The sequence below is a fragment of the Sinocyclocheilus rhinocerous genome, unplaced genomic scaffold, assembly GCF_001515625.1.
Source record: "Sinocyclocheilus rhinocerous isolate Xijiao unplaced genomic scaffold, SAMN03320098_v1.1 scaffold1115, whole genome shotgun sequence".
In the NCBI taxonomy this organism is placed as follows: domain Eukaryota; kingdom Metazoa; phylum Chordata; class Actinopteri; order Cypriniformes; family Cyprinidae; genus Sinocyclocheilus; species Sinocyclocheilus rhinocerous.
The window spans coordinates 880140-892159 of record NW_015658514.1 but is presented as its reverse complement, the minus strand read 5'-3'; the positions used below and the strand labels follow the sequence as shown (position 1 = coordinate 892159).

At 37.9% G+C, this 12020-nt stretch overlaps 1 protein-coding gene across 4 annotated transcripts in view; it reads right to left on the bottom strand.

Annotated features, from left to right (window-relative positions):
• Positions 1–12020, bottom strand: part of dgkza (diacylglycerol kinase, zeta a) — a 121422-nt gene that overhangs the window by 30505 nt on the left and 78897 nt on the right. For 3 of the 4 annotated variants that reach the window (XM_016530735.1, XM_016530736.1, XM_016530734.1), the window contains exons 5-21: positions 10945–11001; positions 9610–9678; positions 9411–9482; positions 9201–9317; positions 8546–8617; positions 8332–8427; positions 8110–8192; positions 7820–7880; positions 6970–7083; positions 6674–6814; positions 6506–6584; positions 6299–6354; positions 5765–5827; positions 5403–5476; positions 5070–5181; positions 4782–4981; positions 3401–3504 (exon numbers count right to left, since the gene is read on the bottom strand). In XM_016530735.1, the coding sequence (XP_016386221.1) occupies positions 3401–3504; positions 4782–4981; positions 5070–5181; positions 5403–5476; positions 5765–5827; positions 6299–6354; positions 6506–6584; positions 6674–6814; positions 6970–7083; positions 7820–7880; positions 8110–8192; positions 8332–8427; positions 8546–8617; positions 9201–9317; positions 9411–9482; positions 9610–9678; positions 10945–11001 (1570 nt within the window). The remainder of the gene's footprint in view (positions 1–3400; positions 3505–4781; positions 4982–5069; positions 5182–5402; positions 5477–5764; positions 5828–6298; positions 6355–6505; positions 6585–6673; positions 6815–6969; positions 7084–7819; positions 7881–8109; positions 8193–8331; positions 8428–8545; positions 8618–9200; positions 9318–9410; positions 9483–9609; positions 9679–10944; positions 11002–12020) is intronic. The other variant, XM_016530737.1, reaches the window with a different exon arrangement.

Below are 12020 nucleotides of genomic sequence, written 5' to 3'. Positions count from 1 at the left end.
CTGAGGGTACATGTGTCCTCTCATGCATATGGATATTCTCCAGTCCAAGTCACTTTAGAGTAAAAGGGTAAAAAGCATAGATCCAACACTGAGATCCTAACTGTAGCGTGATACACTCAACCACCCTGAGCGTTATGAAGATACAGTAGTGTACATTTGAAAGCTGGAGGAGCAGCAGTCATGCCCTACCCTGAGCCGAGTCTCACACACTTCAGAGAGGCAGGGTAATATTTCTAAATTAAATGAGCATTCTCAAGAGGACGGCAAGTTTCTCTGACAAAGTGGGAAGTGAGAGAGTGAGACAGAGAGAAAGCGACAGGGGAAGCAGGAAGAAACGAGCAGAGACAAAGAGAGAGAGTAGCGAGAAATGGGAGAGGTCTCTTCCATTGAGGAAGGTTGGGTTGCTTAGCAACATCTGAACAGTCGTTCCCAAATTCAATTCAGGTTTGATCTGCGCTCTCTCTCTTTCTTTTCAGTTGGAGGTATTGTCAAGCCTCTTCTGAAGAGTGAAGAGGGACTGACAGCAGTGAGCAGATGAGACACAGGGATGTGTGGTATATTTTTGTATCACAAAAGAGAGAGTACAGAACAGCTGTATGAACAGCAAAGAGCTAATCGCTATCTCGCAGTTGACATGCACTTTAAAAGTTTAATTTCAGTTAAATTAAAGCAGTAATTTGTCTTTTTATGATGTTAAATGAACCTCATGGCAGTCTGACTAACTGGCCTAGATCATGTGATTGTAGCTCAGCTTCGTGCAGCATGTATACAAGTTAATCAAACAGAGGTGATGTGCAATGAGTATTTAATACTTCAATTATCTGATTACGCATTGTGTCATGTATACTTAGACAAAGAGACTGAGGTAACACTTTCTATGAAGCCCACATTTGTAATACATTATAAGGGTATTCTTAAGATATTATAATGAATGCATAATGCATTATAAAAAACCTTATAATATGTTATATCATCTTATAAATAATCATAACAATTATAATACATTATAATGCTTACACATTTGTGGTTATAACTTTTAAGATTATGATTATTTATAACACACAAGGAACACCATATTAAATCTACTTTTACATTTATAATGGGCTATATATCTTGACATTGTTTATTTAAGTTCTGCACAGTATCTTGCTACATCTTGTGAGTGGTAAGGTGTGACTATAAGCAACTTTGCATCTACATGTCAACTAACTCTCATTAGAGTATTAGTAGGCTTAGGTTAAGGTTACTGTAGGTAGAATGTTGACGTACTTGCAAAGTTACTTACAGTCAGTTTGTCTGTTGGGGAACCAACCATCAAAATAAAGTGTTAGCATATATTTAGCAGACATACTACTAATACTCCAATGACTGCTAGTTGACATGTAGTTGCAGAGTTACTTATCAACAGCTGTCTAAAGGGTACAATCAAAATAATCAAACTGATATTACAATAAAAATACATTTTTTCATATTACACATTCATCTGATCTGATATCTGATCTTACGGCTGTTTGAGAAAAATATTATTATTATTATTATCATTACTATACTTACTATAAGTGGTCTTTGATTGCTTTAGGTAAAGTAGCATAAGAAAGATGGCAAGATAGGAGACTTATAATACCTTATAACTATGAGAAATATAATCCATTGTAACTTAAGTGGATGCAACATGTTCACTGTGTGTTATAAATCATCATACTCTTAAAAGCTATAACCACAAATAAGTAAAAATTATAATACATGAAAACTGTTCTTATGAATATTCATAAGATGATATAACATATTATAAGTTTTTTTGCGGTCATTATAATGCCGTAAGAATACCCTTATAATGCATTATAAATATAGGCTTCATAGAAAGTGTTACCGAGATTGATTATAACTGCACATGTACTGTGTATACACTTACTGTTGCTTGCTCACACACACACACACACACACACACACACACAAAGACATTCTTGCACACTAGCAGGATAAAACAAAATTTTCATAATTTATTTGTGACGCTAATTGATTTTTGGGAACAGTTGCTGATGTATCGCCAAAACCAGAAATGTGTAATGTTAAAATCTCTGATGGATCGGCACAAATTGCTCTGTCAAAACACAATAGGAGCATAAAGCTGCATCTGAAGGTATTCTTAAAGATCCACTTAATTCCATCCATACACAGCATAATCACTCACTGTAGAGATGGGACGACACCTAGTGCTGAGAAATACAACTGCAGCTTGAATCATGTATTCTTACAAAAACACAAATGAAATATTTTTAATAAAATCTCAAAAGATTTCTGTCCACTTTTGAGTGAGCTAACATACGGCCATAACCACTATAGACATCTGCTTGTTAAGTCCTGACATAACAAATACGGTTTCTGGGTTTCTGAGTCCAAGTCTCCAGTCCGTTTCAAGTGAGAAGAATACTATCTCAACAGACGTTTATGAGCACTGCTTATTTAAAGCACAGATTTAAGGTAAGCTTTTAAAAACGTATTGTGTACACTACACTCTCTGAGCTCACAGCGTCCCAGACACCAATATTTTAACGATTCAGAAAAGATTAATTTCTGTCTGGTCAACAGAGATTTCTGTATGGAGATAAAGGTTAGGATCATGATATTTCGGTAGTATTACAGCACAGAGTGAGTGTATACTAGCACCATATGCTGTTTGCTTTTGGGATGTGATAGAGCACTTGGAAACCTGCAAACCAGCATGTGTGACGTCAGATTTAACAAGTGGATTGAGGAGGACAAGTTTCCCTACTTCCCCCTAATAATTAGAAATGGCCAATATTTGATATTCTTGATGCTGCCCTGCTGCATTCCAGCACATGCAGCTCTGTTTGTTGTTGGGATGAAAAAAAAGTTTTACCATTTGTAATTTCATTTTAACATAATTCTGTGAAAATAGGGACGTCCACACCATAACTATAACAATAACAACAAAGAGGAATGATATCAATGGAATGTCTTACAGAATGTTTTCTGTCCAGCAGATAAACAATAAAAACATTGACAGCCAATCAGAATCCACCTGATTTTAAAGAGCTTCCGCATTTAAAGCGGCAGAAGACATAACTGCACTTTGTGCTTATAATAAACAGAACAGTATCGTTCAATGGTGTGAACGCTAATATCTTTATCGTAATAGCTATCTTTACAGTTATGGTTCTTGGTGTGAACAGGCCATTAGAATTTCTTGTAAGTTCTTATTACTTTTTCTTTATTTCCTTAAATCCCTTTTAATCATTTATTTCCTTTAATTAGAAAGAACATAACAGCCCTTCCCCACTCCAGTGTTCAGGACACGGTTATGGCTTTGAACTAACCCTTTAATCACAGGGGTCGCAAGTGTATTTTCTGGACTGTAATGTGTGTGTTTTATACTTACAAGCTTCTTTGAGTTTCTCCTTATCGTAGTGCAGAGCTTCATAATCATGCATGCTGATACGGCTCACTCTGATCCGTAATCTTTCTGGAAATGGCTGCTGACTGCTGGATGAAAAAAAAAATTCATAGAATTAAAAAAAAACATGCAAACACAAAGGATGTACAGTACAAAATGAAGCTTTTGATAACAGCTGTGTGTAACAGTGAGTATGCTGTCTTGGCTAGGTACAGTGTCACCACACTAATTAAATCTGTCTCCACTTCCGATATTTAGCTTTTTAAACGAGGTTTCATTACGGGCCTATCTGCCGTCGATACAATTCGTTCACCTCGAATCGGCCAAGTGTGAAATTAACAAAACCTCAGAGAGAGAGAGAGCGATTATCTAATTTAAGCAGGACTAAGCAAGCTTGTCTGTCCTTAGCAGCCATTTATGAGGGTAATATATTCACTTCAAGTGCCAAGGAAAAGAAATGAGACTGCGACAGTGAATAAATCACACTAAATTTTCACACTTTCAGTAACAGCTCAATAGAGAGAGACATCAATCCAGCAGTTTAACTTTCTGCTCACTCTGACTATTTTTTTTAAACATCAGCTCATACCAAATAAATGTTTGTGTGTGTCTACATGCATTTTGGTGCTGCGCCCTTTTAAAGAGCAGTCATGCTCTTTAAATCTCATTCAGAAATTGCAGACCTTTTCCTTCATATCACATACATACCCGGCTTTTTGCTATATACCGGTACTGGTGATAACCGTGATATTTAATATCATGTTAATACTTCACACGATAATATTGTAAATAATCCATCACCAGCTACTTTTGAAACCAGCGGCAATAACATATTACTACTGCCACACAAAATGTCACATCGTCGGAGATGACAGACGAAAGCAAGATACCGCAGTCGAGAAAAGTTGTCAAAGGAGGGGGCTTTGTTGAAAACTATGTGTTTGAGAGAGGCGGGGCATAGAGGACCTACAATAATGTACAGTATTTGAAAAATAATGTGTTTTTTGAACATTAAAGCATGTCAACATATTCTGTTACACCAAATACACAAAATAATGATCTTTAAAATAGCATCATATGACCCCTTTAAACACCCTAAATAAGTTATTTTTGTTCAATTATAGTTTTTAAATCTCTGTCTGCCTTTTAACACTGTTATTTTGAGTGGGATTAATTGGCCAAAAAGAGAAAACACAAAAGAGACTAAGTTAAAGATGAATTTGACTTGACATGATTTTTTAAAATTTTCTATATTGCAATGATATCATTCATCTTTTTGCCACGGTACCCTTGTAGTAAATATATATATATATATATGAATCGAGATGGCCATAATATACACACAGCATCCATATGTTGCACTCACTCATTGAGCAGTGGTATTGATGTGCGTCTCTTGGTCTTCTGCACCATGTTGGCCTGGTTTCTCAGGGAGATGTGAACAACAGATGGAGCTAGTTTGCAAGGCTCGCCATCCACCTGCATGGGGATTGACTTAAAGGTGGTGAGGGTGACTTCACGACACTGATTTAACCTCTCACCGTGACCTCCGACCTGCAGCGTAGCCTACAGTCATAAACAATACAGGGACTGTAAATTCACCAGTCGTACTATAAAAACTCACTTCAAACTAATTCAGGTAGTTGAAACATACCAGTGATGTCATCGTGAATCCAATGACCTCAATGCAGCCATCATCATGACGCTGAGGCTCAAAGTCATGATGCTCACTTGGATTGCCCCATGGCATAGTGCCCGCACAGTACCTGTGATTAATATGAACATCCAAACATGCAGATCTTCACACAGATTTATGTAGAACTGAAAATTCAGCTTTGCCATCACATGAATACATTTTTAAATACATTCAAATACAAAACAGTTATTTTAAATTGTAAAAAAAAAAATCACAGTATTACAGTTTACTACTTTCAAAAACATCTTACAGACTTACAGACAAATCACAGAAAATGATTTAGTGTGTTACCTGGGGATATTGAGGAAGACCAGGCATTGCAGCTTCAAATCCTGCACTTTAGAGGTCAAATCGGTGCCGTCACACTACAGAGAATGAGAAAGAGAAGAAAGTGGTATAAACTGAATACATCAGCAAAACAAACCAACAGTCAGCAGAAAAAAGGTTGCAACTCAAATTTAGGCACACTATCTCTCAGTGCTAAACCCCAAGAGGAAGAAATGCAAACAAACAAGCATGCAAAAAGACTTAGACTCAAACCTAAAAAAACACAGCATATTCATTTGCATTTCAAAACGCACACAGGCATGCACACATATTTCCCCTCTTGTTCTGCACAAAGGGTTCTTGGTTTAGTTTATCTCCATACTTACCACCACTCTAATGTGTTTAGCCAGGTCTTTGGAGCTGCCCATCAAGAAATCAGAAAACGCTGTCTGTAGAAAAAGGAAACATCATTTGCATTTCAGTCACCACCAACTCAGTGTCACATTTTTAATGATGTGGTTAACGAAGGGGTTTGGGATCAATAAAGTTGTGATGTACCAGAAGCAGCGACAGATTCTCAGATACTCTCTGTATTGTGATGTACATTCAAGTTATTGAAAAGAAAGAAAAAATGTTGGGCAGGGACTTGTTTCAATGCATTGTTTATTGATTGGCAAATCTGAATGTTAGCTATAAGTTGACTGTAAGAAAGAGGTGGAGATAAGGTGGACTAAATTATTAGAGAAGCCCAGCATACTGGAAGATCCAGTTACGATATTCTGATTAAGAATTACAATGTCAAAACTTAAAAAAAAATTTACAAAATGCATGGATGAATCATTCACAGTTAGATCAAATTGACAGGATGAAGTGAGCACTTTGTGAGGACTCTGCTGTTTGAGTTTATGTGCTTCACTTACCCCTGCATAGAACATTTTGTTTCTGAATCGGCTGTTAAATTTCTCAGGGTTGGCCTCTGAAGAGTAAGAGGACAAACCATAATTAATCTCAATTAGCACCAATAAATCTGACCTTGCAGAAGAAACTCAAGCCTTAACTTTTACACAGCCACTGTCTTGCTTTTAAATAGTCACATTTATATGACAGAATAGTGGCTTTACACCAACCTCGGGATTCATGGAACTCTAAAGTCACATGAGCATCAAACCCAAGGCTGAAGTAATTATTGAAGACGTCCAAAGGGAGCTGTGGAGAAGAGAAACATCAATCACTCTTCAGCTGCTTACACACAGATACAAACAGAAACAGCACTGCAGGTGGAGCTCTTACTGTACCTTGTCTGTCACCTGCTCATCTCTTTCCTCTGGCCCCGCCTCTGGGTTGGGCTTCACAATAAGATTCCATCGATCCAGCTGTACAATATTCCCATCCTCAACGTGAGATAGGATTTTACTCAGAGGTTCATCTGTGTAACCCTACATGCATACGGGTTGTACAAAATATGCCCATTCATCAAACCATTCTATAAATGGATGAGCAGACTATGCTACATGAATTACAATGAAATTTAGACTGATGTTTGGAATGAACGTGTCTGACTGTGCAGAGTTCAAACCGAAGTTCCACTCACCCCACCCCAGTTTAGCGTCCTAGCGAGGTCATTTCCCGTGCCCAAAGGAAGTACTGCCACAGCAGGAGAAGGGTTTAGCTGCAGCTGATCAAGAGCGGACAAAATCCAGCCCACCTGAGACAAAGAATCAGTTAACGTGAGTGTGTGTGTGTGTATTCGTGTGAGAGAGAGATAAAGAGAAATGCTCAAAATGTTTAAAAAACAAAATCCATAAAAATCTAAATGTCCCTATCAGATACCCATACGGCTAAAATCATATAATACCTAAATAACAAACAAGTTAGAGTTAGATATCTTGTTTTGTAAAATCACATCAATCCTAGAGAACCTCACAGAAAAACACAGGAGAATATGAATATATGGAGTGTTTAACTCAGAAAACAGAAACTCGGCTGTTCAGCAGGGTGTAAGACGACTGATGGGAAGGCTGGATTAAAACTCCTTATTTCAGTTGGGCTTAAGGCATTATTCCCAAACTTCTCTCTCATGGATCAGAGTCAGGGTATGAAATATGACCGCGTTCAGATTCCACTTTAACACTCTTAATTACTCACACAAACGGATTACGGAGATGTGACAGCATGGGGTAAACCAGGACACACACATCAGCACTATATGTCAGAAAACTCCTCAAACACATGACTCATCTGAATAGTGAATAGTATTATGACTCAAGAGAATCATCTCTCACGCTGCTCACAGGCTGGGAGATAAGACTGCAGTGCCGCCTCCTTGCTGGAGGGGTTCATAATTCAGCTACTAAAAACAGCTACAAAAGGTGATCACAGACTATTTCTTAGCAGATTATTTTGTCACATATAGACATGTTCACACACACACACTCACTCACCGTGCCATCCCCACCACAGGCCAAAATTCTCAAGTTGTGAACTTTGCGATACATCTCCAAGCTAAAACATATAAAAAGAATGAATATACGTAAAAATATCAATCATCTTATTGAAACACATCATAACAATGGGACAGATAAGTATTGTTCTTCTGAAGCAGGGCTACCCTACGAACCGTGATGGAACGAACTGCTTTTGTTGATGAAAAGCTAATAAAAGCTGTTAAAGGGGTTCGGATGACAAAAACAGGGAACCCCCATTGTGAAGTATTCCACATGCAGGTACTGACCCTTCCTGAGGACCCCCCTGACTGAGATCAAAAACCTGCCGAGGGTTCAGACACCACAGAAAGGACTGGATGATTTTAGCTCCCTGAGAGAAAACGAGAGAAAACAGAGGGGGAAAAGTTGATATAGATGATTATTATTTTTGTGTTTTATTTAATTATTATTAATATAATTAATACTAAATAATTACTTCTTATTTTCGCTATAGCATGTTATAATAATACCTGGTTTCCTCCACTCTTTGGGTTTACAAACACCAGCAGTGGCTTCAAGAGTTGAGAGGGAATAGGTCTCACAATGAAGGGCTTCCATCGAGCCTCCTGAAAAAGAAGAAAAAGAAAGTGACTGGGGTGAAGATGTAAAATCCCCCCAATAAGTTGCTTATTTAATTGAATCATCCTCTGGGCAAACTAAACAATTACTTGGTTGTACTCATACCTCTGCTCCTTTCTTGCTGGATTTGCGTTTGAAAGATGTTCGTTTCTTCTTTTTGCTTGACTTTAGTGAGGACTACCATTAAAAAGTAGCACAATACCATTACAAAAGCACTCCACAATGAAATCACAATCATTAGAAACACAATGGAAAACTACAGTACCTGTGGATGAAAAGGTTTACATTTCAGCATAAAAATGCTCTCTGGTTCTATACAGTTTCTGAGCGTTTAAAATTCATGGAAAACACAGAACACAACTGCCATTTTTTTTCTTTAAACTTTTTACTTATTCTAATTGAGTGCTGAACAAAGAATGCTGTCTCATACATTTTGTATGTTGGAGTTTTTAAACAATTCAAGAAGACAAAAACATTTCAGAACATAGTAAAACAGAGCAGAACATTTCTTAAAAAACGTTTGAAAAAGTAATACCACACCACGATTTGAAAATGTGCAGAAATTGCAGCCAGAATGCCTTGGGGTTTGTACCGAAGGTGTTTACATCTCACGTTTTACATTTAATTTAGCCATAGAGATGCTGATAGCACTGCTTAATAATTTACACAGCCACCAAATTCAATTCATTATCTAATTCGACTTGTGGATGTTTCCAATACAACTGCCCAACAATCCTAATAGAGAAGTAATGTGTAATACCTGAGGTCGGCGAACCCGTATGATCCAGGTAGGAGGTACTATAACGGCGGCATGTGCTCCTAATGAACACGGTTCTTCTATTTGCTGCAGCATAAAGCATGTCACCTTATTATGATACTGCAGCCAGACATAGAAAGAGAGGAAAGTTACACACATTTACATACTCTACAGTACGACAACACACTATTACATATAGCCTGAGAGACTTACTGCTTGTTTGCACCAGGAGCAGCTAATGGCTACAATCTCTTTACTGTGAAAGGCAAATTTCTGCTGAAACCCCTGTAGGTGGAGACCAGATTCTGTCATAAACTTTAGTCTTCATTCATTAGACTTTTGAAATGTACATGTAATATATGTAATGTCTCAAACAGATTATGTCTGAACACTTGTGATCTATTAGACCCACCTTTCCACACTGTTTGCATTTGCCCTCTTGTCTTCTCCGATGGACCCAGTGGTGTCGCACTATTGCTGGCTGCCATAAAAAAAAAAAACACACAAGATCTCATATAGCTGTGCCATTCACAGATTATGACAATCTGTGCTAAAAATGCCACATCAAACCAGTAATGTTGTGGGGTTATGCTGTGGGGCATCAAGATAAAATCTGAAGGAGAAGACAGCAGAACAGAAATCATGAGAACAGAAAACCTCTGGAGATGTATTCAAAATGTCTGTAAATGAGTTGAACGCCATGATGAAATGCCTGTGTGAGTGTTGGAAAATGAATACTTAAATACTTTGGGTACAAACTCCCTTAGAAATACCCATACGAAAGATCATCCAGATTTTTTTAAGTTATAAAAATTAAGTATAAATTAATTATATACGTTTTTGTAGTTTTAAGTTGTCTTTTAGGGTTAAGTGTTATAGTTTGGGCTTACACAATGTCTGTACCAGACTTGAGTGGTACAGATGTGACGTGATTACAGAAAATAGAGCGAACTGTAATTCCACTTATAATAACTATAATGCACTGTTCAGTTTCTGACACACTTCCCACACTTGCGTTACTTCAGAGAGTACAAACAGATTTGAAACTTTCGCACAATGCTCATTTACATATACTAAATTTATTTGTGGATCATTATCTATTTGTTGTAAACACGAAAAAATTATAATTTTAACTAACTAGTTAGTTTGTAGTAATTGTAATTAGATTTATTTTAAAACTAAAGAAATGCGCAAGCCTCATTTAGCCAAGTAAAGGTGTGTGTGTGATACCTGTGTGATAGAGGTGTGTGCACTACATTTAGCTGCAGCACCTCTCATTTGCTCCAAAGCATGGCGACCTCTGAAAGCTCTGCGTCGCCAGGTATGCTAACCCACAAGGAAGAGACAGGGAACACAGAGGGAGCAGAAGTGCAATGGAGAGATAGGGATGATGAGACGTGGGATGGATTACAGCAGTGAGAGCAACAGAGGGGATGTGTAAAAAGGAAAACAGAGGGTAAAAAGGGTAAAAGAAAGATTTAAACAGCAAACAGCACCTGCCCCTAAAGTGTGTGTGTAAAACAGTCTGGGGTCATTCAGCCAGCTACTTATACATCTTAAACTTACAAATAACAATGAAGAAAATGAAGAACTTAATAATAAAAACGGTCTCTTAGCAGACTGCTGTTGGCTGTTTATATCGAGCTATGAAGATTTTACAGCAATAAGTTTGACAGAATCGGAAAACAGGCAGAATGGGAGAGATATTTAAAAAATAAAATAAAGAAGAGGAAAAGAAGAAACTCACTTCCCGGATGTTCCGTGAACCGGACTCCCTGAAAGATGGTTTACATCTGAAGTTTATCTGAAAGAAAATGAAAAAATCTTATTTTCTACAATACTATTCAGTATTTACCTTAATTTAAACCCTAAGAATGAAACATACAGTAGCTCATCAAAACCACAAACTGATGGATTGTTTTCCAGAAAACAAGCTCAGATTTGGAGATTCCCAACTGAGCTCAATACTTCTAAAAAGGGAAAAAGAAATTTGGGAATTTTAAAAGCGTATGAGAACAGAACAAACACCAGAAGCACTACTTGCCTTTAAGTCTTCTCTGAGTTTGTTAAACTGATTAGTGTGTGAAGTATGATTAAAATCATCCCTGATCAAACATCATTTCACCACAATCAGCCCCACATTCCAGGCATAAACTGTTGAAGACACCAGCCAGATTCAATACTGAGCACACAGGATCTGTGCCTCCTGGATAAAATAAAACTCCACCAACCCCACACTGACTTGCCCAATCACACTGATAGTGATTTAGGTACTAATAAGTAGGGGTGCTCGGATTGATGGTCTACCGATCACTATCGGCCGATAATCACGTTGGGATGATCGATCGGCGGTCTCTTAAAAGCCGATCTCAAACAAACGATCTCAAGCTGATGACGCTGCCGTGAGAGGTTTGGCACGACATGCAGCGGCACCGTCTGTCTCTGTCCTGCCTGGGTGAAATAATTATAATGCTCATATTTCTTCATTAAATAACTTATAAAGTAATTTGAAAACCTTGTGTGAGGCGTAATTTCACAAACGGCGTGAGTGAATCACCGGCGCGCTCTCTCTCAAAATACGCAAATGGATTCAAATCACCACACATCCAGTCTGTCTATAAGCTAGCTGCATGCTGCACAGTTGACACAGGAATTGTCACTTGCACAGATGAGGCAGTGTCACATCGTCACTAAAGTTGATAAATTGCATTTCTTTTTAATTCTTGCCAGTGTTTAACCATTCAGCGCATGCGCGCTCTCCTGGAGACCGTGCGCTCATGCACACTCGCAGCGCACACACATAATGCCAGGTTCACATTACTC